This window comes from Pogona vitticeps, chromosome 3, assembly GCF_051106095.1.
Source record: "Pogona vitticeps strain Pit_001003342236 chromosome 3, PviZW2.1, whole genome shotgun sequence".
Lineage (NCBI taxonomy): Eukaryota > Metazoa > Chordata > Lepidosauria > Squamata > Agamidae > Pogona > Pogona vitticeps.
Genome location: NC_135785.1, coordinates 115,410,225 through 115,426,035, shown reverse-complemented (window position 1 = coordinate 115,426,035; position 15,811 = coordinate 115,410,225). Strand labels below are relative to the sequence as shown.

Below are 15,811 nucleotides of genomic sequence, written 5' to 3'. Positions count from 1 at the left end.
TGGCATAATCACATAACAGACCCTGAAGATGGACTATTATAAGTTTAAATGTTGATCGTTGCATTGCCCTCTGTCTTATATTCTGGACAGATAATTTTGGTACTTGACCCAAAGATTACATATGCTTCTGATTTTGTTGTTGAGCAGTTTTTGCCCCTTCTGATTGAACTTGTACAAGTATCGTTAACCCCTATAGGAAAATGTATTTTTATTTAAGCTGTTGAACTCCTCCACTTTTCCAGTGCCATCTCACTACTTCCAGCACTTGGATCACACAGGGAGGCGAGTGGACTACTATGACAGACCTGAGTTATCTTTGGGATCCTATGAGTTCTTGGCAACCGTTGACTACTGCAAGGTAGGACCACTTATAAGCACATGGCAGTGGTTAGTAAGCCTGCAGTCCTGTATCAACTTACTGTGGAGCCCCAGAGCAGAGATAGGAGGCGTTTTTAGGGGTGCCGCCGCTCCCCGCGGTTAATAGGGAGACTCAGACAACCCCACCACCTTCTCCTCCTAAGAAAGAACACCGGAGCACAGATACACAGGAGCTGGAGGAGATCAACAGAAGTAAAGGGTGGAAACATCAAGGGGTAGATACTTGGGATCTGATAGTGGTAAAGAAAGGGTTAAATGTAGCTACCCAGACAGATTGGGAACAGTGGTGCCCCACAAAGTGACGATAATCCGTTCCGGATAAATTGTCGCTATCCGGAATCGTTGCTATACAGAACGGAAAACCCCGTTTAATACGTTCCTATGGGGGATAAACTCACCGCTATGCAGAAATCCTCCATACGGCCGCCATTTTCGCCACCCAGTATGCGAGGGAAAGGGTGCGAAAATGCTGCGGGTGGCCATTTTTTTCTTCCGGTGGCCATTTTGGAACCACCAATCAGCTGTTTCTAAAACATCGCAATGTGAAGATCGGTAAGCGAAACGCTTACTGATCATCGCAATGCAATATTTAGCCATATAAACCATCGCAATGTGATCACTTTTCCGATGGCAAAATCCGCATCGCTGTGCGGATTTGTCGTTAAACGGGGCGCTCGTTATGCGAGGCACCACTGTATAGGACTGCTGCTCAAGCTAAACACTAAATAATTCATATTTATGGTTCGGGTTTTGGTGCTTTTTTGATACTATCTCATTGGGCAAAATCTTGATGTGTAACTGGTGCATGTTGGATCAGACACCAAAAACATATAATTTACACTCATTAAAAGCTTCCTGTTGTTTTATGTTCTGATGCTCCCTTGGGCCCCATTTTGCCCTTGGAAAGCTTTGGGGAGCCTCAGGGTTTGGGGCAGGGGAGCTTTTAAAGGTCCAAAATTGGCATTTTAAAAATTTTTTCAAAACAAATACAAAAATACAAAATGCTTACTAATACAGTCTAAAACACAGCGCACCCCCAAACCTACGGAACCATTTGGAGGAATAATTTTTATTACGAACTTCCTTTTTAAAATTGTATTTATTGTTGCTTAGAGGTTTTACCCTTTCCTTTCACTAATACAAATTCAATAAATCCAGCCCACATAGCATGAAACATTTAAACTTATTTCCCCTCTTTTCATCTTAAGTTCAGTAGTCAATTTATCATTTAATGCAATGTCCCAAACTTCATTATACCAATCTTCTAATTTAACATCATTTTTATCTTTGCAGAATCTAGCTATTAATAGTCTAGCACTTGTCATAAAATTGGAAATCAATTCCTTTGAGGAATAATCAAGTTCTATCTTATAAAAAATTGATTGACAACAAAGCAATTTTAGAATTAAATTCGATATCTTTTCCAAATATATCACATATTTCCTTAAAAATCAGATTCTAAAATTTCTGAATCAATTTACACTCCCCAACACATATGATAATACATGCCAATTTCTTCCTCACATTTCCAACAGGCCTTAGAATAGTCTGAATTGTGTTCAATTTCACCGGAGTTATGTACCACCTTAAACTAATTTTTAAAATTTGTTCCTTTATTCTTACCAACATTAATCTTAAAACGCTCCTCTTCCAAATTTTAGTCCAATCCTCTGTTTTAATTTCTGTTTTTAAATCATGTTCCCAAATTGATTTCAAGCCTTCTATTTCAGTCTTTTTCTTCTTGTTCCAAAATTAGTTTATAAATTCTACTTACTTCTCCCTTCTTCAAAGCATCTTTCTGCATGTCTTCATGTGATGATAGAAATTCTTCATACTTAGTCCATTCTCTACATTTGCCATTAGTTTTCAACCATTCATTTATCTAATTATCTAATTGGATATAATCATACCATGATAGTTTATTAGTTTGAAGTTTAACTATAATCTGATCTTCGATCTCATTTTAATCATCCAATCCTTCAACTGGCAACTTTCTTATCCTTAAACAAATCAGCTGAACCCTTCAAGTTTGCTGGGAAAGTTTCTATTTCGGTCACTAATTTTAGTGGTGAAGTAAAGGGATGTAACTTCTTTCTATATCTATTCCAGACATTTAACATGTTTCTTAAAAAAGGGTTGTTCACCTGATTTATTGGATTTCTTTTTACTACATTAAAAAATATTTTTCAATATTCCCATTTATTTCTGAAGATTCCATATCCCACTAAATTAACCTTCCTTTGTTATATATAATATCGCCAATAAATCTTAGTTGATTCGCTATATAATAATTTTTATATTAGGAATACCTAAATCTCCATTTTTGAGCCTTTTATTTATTCCTGATTTTTACCTTGAATACAAATCCATTAATTAATCCCTGCCAGTACTTAAAATCTTCTTTTAATTGTATTGGGAGCATCCTGAATAAAAAAGTAATTTTGGTAATATTTTCATTTTGATCATAGCGATTCTCCTAAACTACGATAGTTTCAATTTAGAATATTTCTGCAATTTATCTTTAATATCGTTTTTTAATTAGGTAAAATTTTGCTCCTTTAATTTTTGAGTCACTTTAACTATATTTATACCTAAATATTTAATATAGTTACACATTTTAAAACCATCTTGTTCATATTTATTGTAATTAAATATCATTATTTGTGTTTTTCCAGTTAATAGTTAATTCTGTTATTTCCCCAAATTTTTCTAAATGATTTTCAATTTTATCCATACTTTCTAATGGGTTTAATGGTTAATAATGAATCATCAGCAAATAAATTAATCTCACTTGCATCATTTTTACCCAATCCTTTAATTAATTCATTTCTTTTTGCATTAGCTAACAGTTCTATAACCATACAAAACAATATTGGTGAAAGTGGTCAGCCTTGTCTTGTACCTTGGCCCAATTAAAAATCTGTTCTGTTAAACCATCATTAACTATTGCTTCTGAAAAATTATCTGAATATAATTGATCTGTAACCCCAATAAATCTTCTACAAAATCCCCAAGGAAGAACAACCTTCAGAACATGGCCGAAGAGCCCAAAAAACCCCCAACAATCATTAGATCCGTGAAAGTATTCGCGAATACAAATCCCCAACCCTTTATAAGCAGCTTTAATGTTGGCCATTCCACACAGTCAAAGGCCTTAAATATGTCTAGTGATAAAACAGTTGCCTTTGTTTTTTTCTTTTTCTACCTCATATATAATGTTCAAAATTTGCCTAGTTAAATTATCCATTTGTCTTCCCTTTATAAAACCACATTGATCCTCTTTAATATAATTTGCTATAAATCTGCTTAATCTATTTGCTAATATAGCAGTAAAAATCTTAGCATCTTGATTTATTAGAGATATAGGCCTATAAGATCCCGGATCTGTTAGATCCTTGTTGGGTTTTGGGATAAGAATCATTAATGAGTGTTTCCGAGATGACCCTGTCTCTCCTTCCAATATTTTATTATAAAACATTTTTAGCTTAGGTATCAAAATGGAACTAAGATGTATGTTTATAATATTCTGGACCCAATCCCTGAGTAGACTTTTGTCTAGAAGGGCGGGATATAAATCCAATAAATAAATAAATAAAACCATCCATCCATCCATTTCTCAGTTTATTAATGACTTCAGCAATTTCTTCTTCTTTAATTTCTTTTTCTAATATTCTTTTATCACATTCTAATAATTTAGTTTTTAAATTCTCATTTATATAATTTACTATATTCTCTTTCAGTACATTGTTTCCTTTATATAATTTTTGATAAAATTCTTGAAAAATCTTCAATTTATCTTTCATTATATTACACCTCTTACCTGTTCTCTCTTTAATGACCCCAATCGTGTTTTTAATCTTCTATTTTTACACATTCTAGCTAATAATTTTGTATTTTTATTGCTAAATTCAAAACAAATCCTCTTTATATACATCAAATCTCTCTGAACTTTCTCTATCTCTAAGTTTTCTAGTTCATTTCTCTTTGCATGAATTTCTGCCTATATCCTTCTATCTTTTTCTTTTAAAACTTGCTTTCTAAATTTCTCAATTCTTCCAGTTTTTTCATATTCAATTTTTTTCAATTTACAGGATTCCCTTATTCTTATTCCTCTTGAAATTGCTTTCATCGTGTCGTCCCACAACAGGCCTAATTTCGTACCTCCTGCTTCATTTATTGTCCATAATTTTAACCTTTCTTTCTTTCTCTTTTCTGTTACCTCTGGGTACTGGAAAATATCCATTCTCCGTCTTTTAGAGTCTTTATAATCTTTTTTAATCTCAATCTCCATTGACCTCAGAGCATGATTTGTTATTTTTATAGAATCAATCTCAGTATTAACTATCTTAGGAATTAGATCTTGAGATGTGAATATGAAATCTATTCTGGAATAACTATTATATACTGCTGAAAAGTAAGAATATCTTCTTTCCTCACCTTTCATTACCCTTCAAATATCCTTCAAGTGATTATTTTTTTACCTTCTTGCTCAATATTGTGTTTCTTTGGAGAATATCATTCCGATCATAAACAGTTTTCTCCTTTAAACTAAATGTTTCAAGCACCAGACAAAACAGGATTGTATCAATTATCTGTCCAAGGGGAAAAATATCTTCATGATTGTTATGTTGGCTGAAATAATATAATACAATCTTTAATATTGTACCAAGTTGCCACTGTTGGCTGTTTCAAACTAGAACCTGAGGAAGTACAAGCAGAAAGTGGTTTTCTGTTTACTACCTAATAGCGTGACTACCCATTGTTAAATTCAGCCTGTGTTGAAGTTTTAAACACAAATAATCCCTTTCAGGATGTGAGCTGTGGAAAGTTCTTGTTATTGTTTCTGTTTCTAGGGCATCTAGCCACTTCTCCTTCTCTTTCTATTTTTTGATTTCTCCATTCCATCCCAAAAACATCATGTGTAGATAGTATAACATTTTACACTTTTTTATTATTATTAACATTTAACTGCTTAAAACAGCCAAAAATGTGCATTTTCAAAAATCTTGAGTGCCACCTTTGTCTAATTTCTTTCCCCACCCAATCCAAATATCTTTAAATATTTTAAAAGATCCTCAGCCTTTCAGTTTTCCTGGGAGGGGAGCTCAAATGATTTAAAAAGCCATCCTCTGCATTTTAGCTCATAAGGTAGACTCTTATTTGTGACATATGTTCTACCAGCTTTCTTCATATTGCTTTGTTACAGTTTGGTGATAACATTGATTCAAATTGCTTGAGTATATTTTGCAGATTAACAAACTGGTACATTAGGGCAAGATTAGAAGCCCAAAGATCTCCATGTTGTGTAACTCACTGCAAATAGGACTGTTGAATGGTGACATGTGTACGTTATGCTAGCACTGAAATACATTATTATGTTAGTAATACATGATGAGGATGATAACTTTACTAACAGTGTTTCCCCCCCTCCCTATTCTTCAGAACAACAAGTATCCCAACCCCCCTGCTTTTATTTTCATGATTGATGTATCGTACAACGCGATAAGAAGCGGCCTGGTAAGGCTGATCTGTGAAGAGCTGAAGACTCTCCTAGATTACTTGCCCAGGTAACTGTAGATGAGGTTGAGGTGATGAGAGCTTGAAACAGGATGAAACTGTGAAGCAAGATTCCTAGGAGATCTTGAGCAGAAGTTCCATATTTGATTCCCCATTAATTTATTTAGAGAATTGTAATCATTAATTTTAGCCTTTTGTTTCTGTTCATGGGGCAGAGGAACTAGAGACCAAATTGCTAACATGTGCTGGATTATGGAGAAAGCCAGAGAGTTCCAGAAAAATATCTGCTTCTGCTTCTTTGACTATGCAAAAGCCTTTGACTGTGTGGACCACAACAAACTATGGCAAGTTCTTACAGAAATGGGAGTACCTGACCACCTTATCTATTTCCTGAGAAATCTATATGTGGGACAGGAAGCAACAGTTAGAACTGGATATGGAACAACTGATTGGTTCAAAATTGGGAAAGGTGTACAACAACGCTATATATTGTCCTCCTGCTTATTTAAACTGTATGCAGAATACATTGTGCGAAAGACCAGGACTGGATGAATCCCAAGCCAGAATTAAGATTACTGGAAGAAACATCAACAACCTCTGATATGCAGATGATACCACTCTGGTGGCAGTAAGTGAGGAGGAACTAAAGAACCTCTTAATGAGGGTGAAAGAGGAGAGTGCAAAAATGGTCTGAAGCTCAACATCAAAAAAACTAAGATCATGGCCACTGGTCCCATCACCTCTTGGCAAATAGAAGGGGAAGATATTGAGGCAGTGACAGATTTTACTTTTTTGGGCTCCATGATCACTGCAGATGGTGACAGCAGCCACAAAATTAAAAGACGCCTGTTTCTTGGGAGGAAAGCGATGACAAACCTAGAGAGCATCTTAAAAAGCAGAGACATCACCTTGCCAACGAAGGTCCGCATAGTCAAAGCTATGGTTTTTCTGATAGCAATGTATGGAAGTGAGAGCTGGACCATGAAGAATTGATGCTTTTGAATTGTGGTGCTAGAAGGGACTCTTCAGAGTCCCCTGGACTGCAAAGAGAACAAACCTATCCATTTTGTAGGAAATCAACCCTGAGTACTCACGGGAAGGACAGATCCTGAAGCTGAGGCTCTAATACTTTGGCCATCTCATGAGAAGAGAAGATTCCCTGGAAAAGACCCTCATGTTGGAAAGTGTGAAGGCAAGAGGAGAAGGGGACGACAGAGGACAAGATGGTTGGACAGTGTAATTGAAGCTACCAACATGAATTTGACCAAACTCCAGGAGGCAGTGGAAGACAGGAGGGCCTGGTGTGCTCTGGTCCATGGGGTCACGAAGAGTCGAAAACAACTAAACAACAACAGATCATTAATTAATTTAGAGAATTGTTATCTGGAATAGTAATTGTTATCTGGAATAGATATCTGGCAGTTCTATTCTCTGCTGTGAGTTCACTTGAGCTCTTGTTGTAGAACTTGTTCAGTAGAGGCAGAAACCAAACCATCTCTTGATGCCATTGCAAGGGGGTGCTGATAAGTATTGAGCCTTTCCCAGGAAAAATTGAGCTAAGAAGCTATACATTGCAGGCTGTATTGGCCAATTTGCCTATATTCAGTGGTGCAAAATCAACTACCTATTATTTTAACATCTTTCATTTTCCGGTCCAGATTGAACATGGCGACACCTCCAGAAAAGTTCAGTGTGGAAGAGCATAGGACCATAACGAGGTTCCTGTTTCTACAAGGGAAAGGTGCAAAGCAGATCCAGGATGAAGTGTCACAAACTATGGGTGACAATGGCCCTTAAGTGTTAAGCAACAGTTAAACGTTGGATTGTCAATTTTAAAACTGGCCATTTCAGTGTTGAAAGTGAGAAACCCAGTGGAAGGCCTTTTTCTGTCTCTGTGCCTGCAAATGTGAATGCCATCCATGACATGATCATGGAGGGCCGTCAAATATCAGCCAAAAGTATTGCTATATATCTGAGAATATCATGTGAGAGAGTTGGTGCCATTATCCACAACGACTTGGAAATGAGAAAGCTGGCAGCAAAGTGGATCCCCAAACGTTTGACAACCGAACAAAAGAGGAAACATGTGAAGTCATCGGTGGCTGTTTGGGAACTTTTTGCAACAAATGAGTCAGATTTCCTGGGAAAACTGGTAACTGGTGAGGAGACATGGATCTACTATTCTGATCCTGAGACAATGGAAGAGTCTAAGGAATGGAGGCACAGTGGTTCCCCCAGGCCAAATAAGTTCTGAGTGCAAAGGTCGGTGCGAAAGCAAATGGCAACAGTTTTTTGGGGTGAGAAGGGAGTTCTGCTGGTGGACTACCTCTAACAGGGTTCAGCCATCAATGCAAAATATTACTGTGTTTTATTGACGAAGTTGAGGCAAGACATCAAGGAAAAACGTTGAGGAAGGCTCTCCAAAGGTGTCATCCTGATGTATGACAATGCCTTGTCACACACTGCAGGTGAAACAATGGCAAAACTGATGTCCTTAGGCTCTCAAGTGATGCCCCATCCACCCTATTCTCCTGACCTGGCTCCTTCTGACTATTATCTGTTCCCCAAACTCAAAAAACACTTAAAGGGACAACAATTTGGGAGTATTCTGGAGGCAACTAATGCTGCAAATGAGTGGTTACACCAGCAGTCAGAAGAATTTTATTTGCAGGGACTTTAGAAGCTGCAGGACAGATGTTGCAAGTGCATTGACTTCCTGGGGGAATATGTAGAATAGTGTGGCAGTTACAGCTTCCTAGCTCAATTTTTTCTGGGAAAGGCTCAGTACTTATCAGCACCCCCCCCCATATGATTGAACTTATTCTGCTTGACTATACGGGGCCATTTCAGGGTATACTTAATAACTTCATGTATTTGTTTTTAAACAGAGAAGGAAACATGGAAGAGTCAGCCATCCGTGTGGGCTTTGTCACCTACAACAAAGTTCTGCACTTCTATAATGTGAAGAGCTCCCTGGCACAGCCACAAATGATGGTTGTGTCAGATGTAGCAGACATGTTTGTACCTCTGCTTGATGGTTTCTTGGTGAATGTGAATGAGTCTCGCACAGTTTTTACCAGGTAAATAGAAGTTGGCATCTTACCATGCTCTTTATAGTAGCTCTTGCTCTCTTTTTATTGATTTTAAGCTACAGAAAGACAGTGTATTATGTGCATGAACATATAGTAATCAATGTATGGGTATAGGTGGGTGAAGAAAGGAAATATCTCTTCTGTCCCTCAACTCTGCAGTCTGGTGGCAGTTGGGGGAAAGTGAAGCAGTTGTTCTCATAGCTCTGCTTTACTTTTTTTCCCTCTCTCAAAAAAATAAATATAAAAACAATTTATGTACAAAATAAATCTAAAATCAGAAGTGGCATCATTAGACCAGGGAGCAAAATTCCAGAGCAGATAAAATTAAAACTGAGGAGTCTAAACTGTATGGGTTTAAAAGGCCTGGGCAAACAGTCACATTCAGGGAAACCTCTCTGGGAAAATTGTGCATGACTGGTGTGGCAATATCAAAAAGGCCCTCTCTCTCATGACTTCCTGTCTCACTTCATTTGACAGCTGTTCCAAACAGTTACTGAAGAAGATTGAGGCAGATACTAGTGACTTTAGCCTTAATGCTACAATTGGGCTTTGAGGTTTGTTTGTTTTTTTAATGTCTGCCTATCAGCAAAGCTGAGGTAGACTTGGACAACTTAGGAAAAGCTCAGCTGGATAGCATCTTGAGGAAGAAGTGGTTGCTTCCTCAGTGTTACCACCACCAAAAAAAGGAGGCTTGGTAATGTGTTTCTTCCTGTAGCCACTTGAATTTGTTTTGACATTTCCATTATCAGCATTCTAGTTTTCTCTTGTTGTACCTCATAGCACATAGCTCCCTGATAAACCAAGGAGAAGAAGAATTCCAAGATACAGCTCCATAAAACAGTGACTTTTCTCTAGAACAGTTTACACAGTGAAACTGAACTCTATTAGCCCTTGAATATACAAAATATTAGGCAGGCTGCAAGGTTAAGTACCTGCCTTGAGATCTGTTCTATTACATAGATGAAGGAAAGAAAAAGATTCCTCAACACCACAAAATAACCACAGCACTGTCCTGAATCCACAAAGTACAATGCCAGTTTCTGTCTGAAGTTTACATGGTGAAACTTATTATACTGTGCGACTTTCATTTTCATGACTTGCAGTTTGCTGGACCAGATACCAGAAATGTTTGCTGATACAAGAGAGACAGAAACAGTATTTGGACCAGTGATTCAGGCAGGCATGGAGGCTCTAAAGGTATGTTTGGTGTTAATCATCAGTCTAAACATTTTTCCTAATGTTATTTCTAATAATCTGTTTAAAAACTGACAAATACTAGAGTTCAGCTCATTACAGAACTAATACTCTTCCATCTAAGCTTTTGTGGACTGCAGTTGTACACATCATGTAAGAATTTTTAAAGAGGAATAGTGGACCTGATGTACCTGTTGCACCTTACAGCACTTTAAATTCTTACTGGCGACATGTACCCGTAATGTATATCTGCTAACTAAGGAAAACATGCATTGTACAATGTGGGTTCTAGTCCATGAAAATATATGATGTGATAAATGCATTGGTCTTTAAGTTATGATAAGACTTTTGTTTTTTGTTTTTCCCCTTTAAAGAGGTAAATTATCTAATATTTATTACATTGGGCCCTTTCAGATCTGTTGGTGAAAAGTAGTCAAGAATGTGGTGCTATATTTCTTTAGCCGCCCCGAGTAGACATTGTCTAGAGGGGCGGGGTAAAAATAAATAAATAAATAAATAAATAAATAAATAAATACATACATACATACATACATACATACATACATACATACATACATACATACATACATACATACATACATACATACATACATACATACATACATACAACTTCTCATAACAGTGTCACTTTTCAAGAGTCAACTGTAACCTTGGCAAACCTACCAAGTTACTCTATCTAATGTCTAAGGAGTGTTCAGTGGACATCAGTAATTATCAGGAAAGGCAGCTTGTGATAACTAGAATCTGTTATGAGTTTCACCTTCTTCCAAATATTCTTGAAACATATAGAAGACTATGTAGTGATCTTATATGGGTTGTTGAAAACCAGTAAGATTGTTACAATTAAAAAATCTACATAGCTGACAACAGTGCATAAATATAGTTTTATAAATGTGCTACATCTTAATAGGCTCTCTAAATATGATGATATGGCATCTAACTAGATATGATGTGCTACATCTTAATAAATGTGCTACATCTTAATAGGCTCTCTAAATATGATGATATGGCCTAACTAGAGTAAGCCCATTGAACCTGTGGGATTTGCATATGTTTTGACATATTATTTAGCAGTTGAATGAGTATCCTTACTCTGCTTGGCTAGCAGATTTAAAGATTTAGTCTTTAAAGTGTCCCAGGACTTTGTTGTTTTTGCTGAGATAGATAACATGGCAACCACTTTGGAAACCATTAATATTATAGCTCACTTTTAGAACAATTTGTGCCATAGTTCTGCTGTCGTTTAAGATGAATGAGGTAAAAAACCAAATAGCTTTTTATAAAACAGATCTTTAATATTTTAATGGTGTGGAAATGTACAGAAGGATCTTTGAAAACCCTGAGTCTCTCATCTGCCATTTTTATTTCTAATCAAAGACCTTTTGATTGCTTACAGGCAGCAGAGTGTGCTGGAAAGCTCTTCATATTTCATACATCCCTGCCTATTGCAGAGGCACCAGGGAAGCTGAAGAACAGAGATGACAAGAAACTGATAAATACAGATAAAGAAAAGGTGAGGGTTCTGTGCTCTGTGGATTGTACCTGGTTTTCTTTATCAGCTGGAAAGATGGGAGAAAACACTGCAGAGTTGATCCAAATGCCTTCTTAAGTAACAATTATTCCTTCTTCCCTAACCACTCTGCTCCTGCCTGCACAGAATCTGTACTTTTAGTATCCAGCAACTCCCAGCGTCTTACTTTCTTTTCCAAGAACTGACTGAGGTTCTCAACACCACAGTCAGTTTTAACATCAAAGGAACTTGTCAGTTCAAGAAGCTATAGGGATTCCTTTGTCAGCTGTAACTCCTGTTGAAACACACAGCAATGTGGGGATTCCTATAGTAAGAAAACGGTAGTAGGGAAATATTTGGTTGCCTTTTTCCTCCATTGACGACCAGAGATAAGCAACAACAATAAAAACTTTATGAAGAATAGAGCAGCAGATGAAACCTGAGAAGCAAATTTCAAGTGTAAACATTCTAAGTATTAGTGGCTGAAATCCTGTTGCTTAGCATATGAAAATGAATACATCTCAGTCTGTTCCTAAATGTCAAATAGAAAGTACCTGGTGCACTATTGGCTTAATGCAGACATGTGCACTCCCAGGAATCACCACATAGTTTTTATTTGCTAGTTAAGAATGGACTGAAAGTTATAAATTTTCTTACGCTAAGCAGCAGGATTTCAAGTCAGTGTCTCTTGGCTACTGTAGTACTAAAGGCTTTGTTTATCACCTTGCATTGTATAGCATTTATAAAGAGAAAATTTGTAGATACCTTACTTTTTCTCACAACAGGGTTATGTGTAGACTTCTGGCTCTCATTCTGAGCAAGGGCATCTGTGTACAGATCCAACATCTGCTCTTTGAAAATTCATGTTGTGGCTTTTCATTATTTTAGTCCTTTTCACCTTCTCTTTATGATCATTTTCTTGGTAATCAAGCTAACTCACCCAAGGTTAGCTTATTAAATTAAAGCACAGCAATTTACAACAATGGCTGGATTCCTGTTGCTCAGCATGGTAAGTTGTAACTAAAGTAGTTCCATTGAATTGGTGGAGATTTGGTGAGATGGCTCCTTCAAAGTACCACTTATTCAGCAGCTGTACTGTTGCAACCTACTATGCTAAGCAACAGGATTTGAGCCAGTCAAGCTATGCTATCAGTTGTTTTGTTTTGGCTTGTGACTCCTGCTTTTAAATACTTTCCCCATTTTGTCTGTGAGAGGACATGCTTGTTTGGACTAAAACACAGTTTAGAAAAACACATTCCAGTGGTGTCCCCATCCAAATTTCTTTCCCTTTCGCCTGGCCACTTTAAAGAACTTTGCTAAAACCGAATTGTTGCATAGTCATCAAGAATTTTGGAACCTGGTCTGTGTGAGATATTTATCCAAATGTTGACAGAGTATGTTGCTTCCAAATGTGGCAGAAGCATGTGAATGTTGCAGAATGACTGGGGAAAAATTATGCTTGATTTTCCTTTCTATTATTGGTCACATGGCAAGAACTGGGGGGATGTCCTGAACCTGTTATATTGTCAGAAGTTGAGAAACAAGTATATGCTAATTGCTCAGCAGCCTTTCTGATTTCTGTGTCTACTTGTTTTTATTTCCTAGACATTGTTTCAGCCTCAGACAAGCTTCTACAGCAATTTAGCCAAGGAATGCGTAGCACAAGGCTGCTGTGTGGATCTGTTTCTTTTTCCAAATCAGTATTTGGATGTGGCTACATTAGGAGTGGTTCCTTACCAGACAGGTGGCTCCCTTTATAAGTACACCTTTTTCCAGGTATAGTTTGCTTGAGTTTTGATGCATGCTCAATAAAAGTTATTTTTGGTAGACAGTAGTCATAGCTGATCTTGAAGAAGGAAAAAAAACAAGCTAGGTAAAAATCTTTTTTATTAAACCAACTTGGTCTGATGTGGGATTACGCAGGCTGCATTCAGTTTATAGTAAGAGCGGTTTTCTTGTGACCTTTTTAGACATTGGCCTGCCTGAAGATTGCTCTGACATGTGCAGGTTGATATGCTTAAATACAAATCCAAACTAGCTTAGTAAGCAATCATTAAGACATTTTTATCATACAGTACGTATATCACAGAAGTGAGTACACCCCCTCACATTTCATAAATATTTTAATACAGTGGTGCCTCGCTAGACGATGATAATCCGTTCCATTGAAATAGCTGTTTAGCGAAATCAGCTGTCAATCCTACAGTTCAATGCATTCCAATGGGGGGACAAATTCACCAAAAATTAACGAAGACTCAGAACAAAGCCAAATTAAGTTTGCAAAGGTTTTACAGGGCACACTAACGATTCCAAGCATTTTAAACAGTTTTTGAACATTTTAAGACACACTTAAAATAGCGAAAACGGACCTGTCAAAACCATTTAAATGCATTGAAACCTATTCAATGCATTCCAATTGGGGAACCGCATTTCGCTTAGCAATGTTTCCTATGGCAATTTTTGCTTAAGGATGGTAATCCGTTCCCATTGGAATGGATTATCCGGTTTTCAGTGCATTCCTATGGGAAATGGTGTTTCACTTAGCGATGTTTTCCCATAGCGATGTTTTTTTTAACCAATTAACATTGCTAAGCGAGGCACCACTGTATTTGTTGGCATATTCTTGTTAGGATTTTGGCAGGTTGAGTTCTGTAGGTATTTGATCTACCCTGGTAATCTATTCCTTCCAAGTGCTTTCAGAGCAGCTTTCACTTCATTTTTTAAAACTGCAAGTTCATCTCTAACTCTACTATTGAGTTTTGATATTGATAGCTTGAGTTTTGATATTGACCATTTGTGTTGTCGTTCTTTCCTGGTCTTGTTTTTGCAGGCAATATAGAGCAGTGATGTTCTTGTTAAGGATCTTTAAATTTGCAAGTGTGTTTGTGCGTTATCTGGGTATTTAACTGATAGATATTGGTTCTGAAGGCCACTAAGACTCTAATGTCCATAGGACACCTCCATGCCAGCAGTTTCAACCCATTTGTTGTTTGTGTACACTAGGTGGAAACAGATCAGGATCGCTTCTTGAATGATTTGCGAAGAGATGTTCAGAAAGAAGTGGGCTTTGATGCTGTGATGAGGGTGCGCACGAGCACCGGTGAGTACACGTAAACATATAGTGTATATGCAGCTCAGTGTCTTAAGAGCACACAGGGGTGCTCAGACCTGCTGAAGCTAGGGTGCAGTTTGTCTTGGTACTATCAGCACCTTTTGCCAAGTCATAGCCTTTTAGATGCCTTCAAAAAAAAACCAAGGGTTTTCTCTTGCCTCCTAGGTATTCGAGCAACAGATTTCTTTGGAGCTTTCTATATGAGCAATACAACAGATGTGGAGCTAGCAGGGCTAGACTGTGATAAAACAATCACAGTGGAGTTCAAACATGATGATAAGCTGAATGAAGAAAGTGGAGCACTTATTCAGGTGAACTGCAGAGAAGTGTAATAAAGGGGAGTGGGTGCCATTCTTTAGGAATATAGTTTTGTGCTGAGATATTAAATATTTCCAGCCTTAAGATATGTTGTGGTATTCGGGCATGCAAGAGTTGAAGGACCCTTGTTAAGTCAAACAGAAAACAGTGGGGACTGTTTTGCAATGATTGAAGTATTTCGCACATAGACTCTAATACCTCTGATTGTAATATTTTGTCTAGTGTGCTGTATTGTATACAAGCTGTGCAGGACAAAGGCGACTGCGTATCCACAACCTATCCTTGAACTGCTGCACACAGTTGGCCGATCTTTACAGAAACTGTGAGACGGACACACTTATCAACTACTTAGCCAAATTTGGTAAGGGCATTTGGATTCCCGGAGAGGACGCCTCGAGTCCCAAACAGGTCTCGTATGGGAGAGGTTACAGGAAAATATCTACCATCGTTTATCCTGCTGTAGATGTGGCTGAAAGTAAATGGGACCTTACCCTCTATGTTGATGGAATTATGTGGACAGATTGTATTATGACTAGATGATTTCAGTACAGAAGTGCTCAGCAGTAAAGAAATATATGCTACATAACACTGGTTAATATAATTGACTTCACACTGTGGTTATAAACAATGCACCTTGTCTGTATTCACCCAGACCTATGGTATGGTGAT

General features: G+C 37.4%; 1 protein-coding gene across 8 annotated transcripts in view; it reads left to right on the top strand.

Annotated features, from left to right (window-relative positions):
- SEC24C (SEC24 homolog C, COPII component) overlaps window positions 1-15,811 on the top strand; it is a 60,753-nt gene that overhangs the window by 37,367 nt on the left and 7,575 nt on the right. For all 8 annotated transcript variants that reach the window (XM_078391121.1, XM_020791166.3, XM_072994959.2 and 5 more), the window contains 9 exons: window positions 243-358; window positions 5,821-5,945; window positions 8,784-8,975; window positions 10,091-10,184; window positions 11,599-11,715; window positions 13,318-13,488; window positions 14,716-14,812; window positions 14,990-15,135; window positions 15,365-15,503. In XM_078391121.1, coding sequence (XP_078247247.1) covers window positions 243-358; window positions 5,821-5,945; window positions 8,784-8,975; window positions 10,091-10,184; window positions 11,599-11,715; window positions 13,318-13,488; window positions 14,716-14,812; window positions 14,990-15,135; window positions 15,365-15,503 — 1,197 coding nt within the window. The remainder of the gene's footprint in view (window positions 1-242; window positions 359-5,820; window positions 5,946-8,783; window positions 8,976-10,090; window positions 10,185-11,598; window positions 11,716-13,317; window positions 13,489-14,715; window positions 14,813-14,989; window positions 15,136-15,364; window positions 15,504-15,811) is intronic.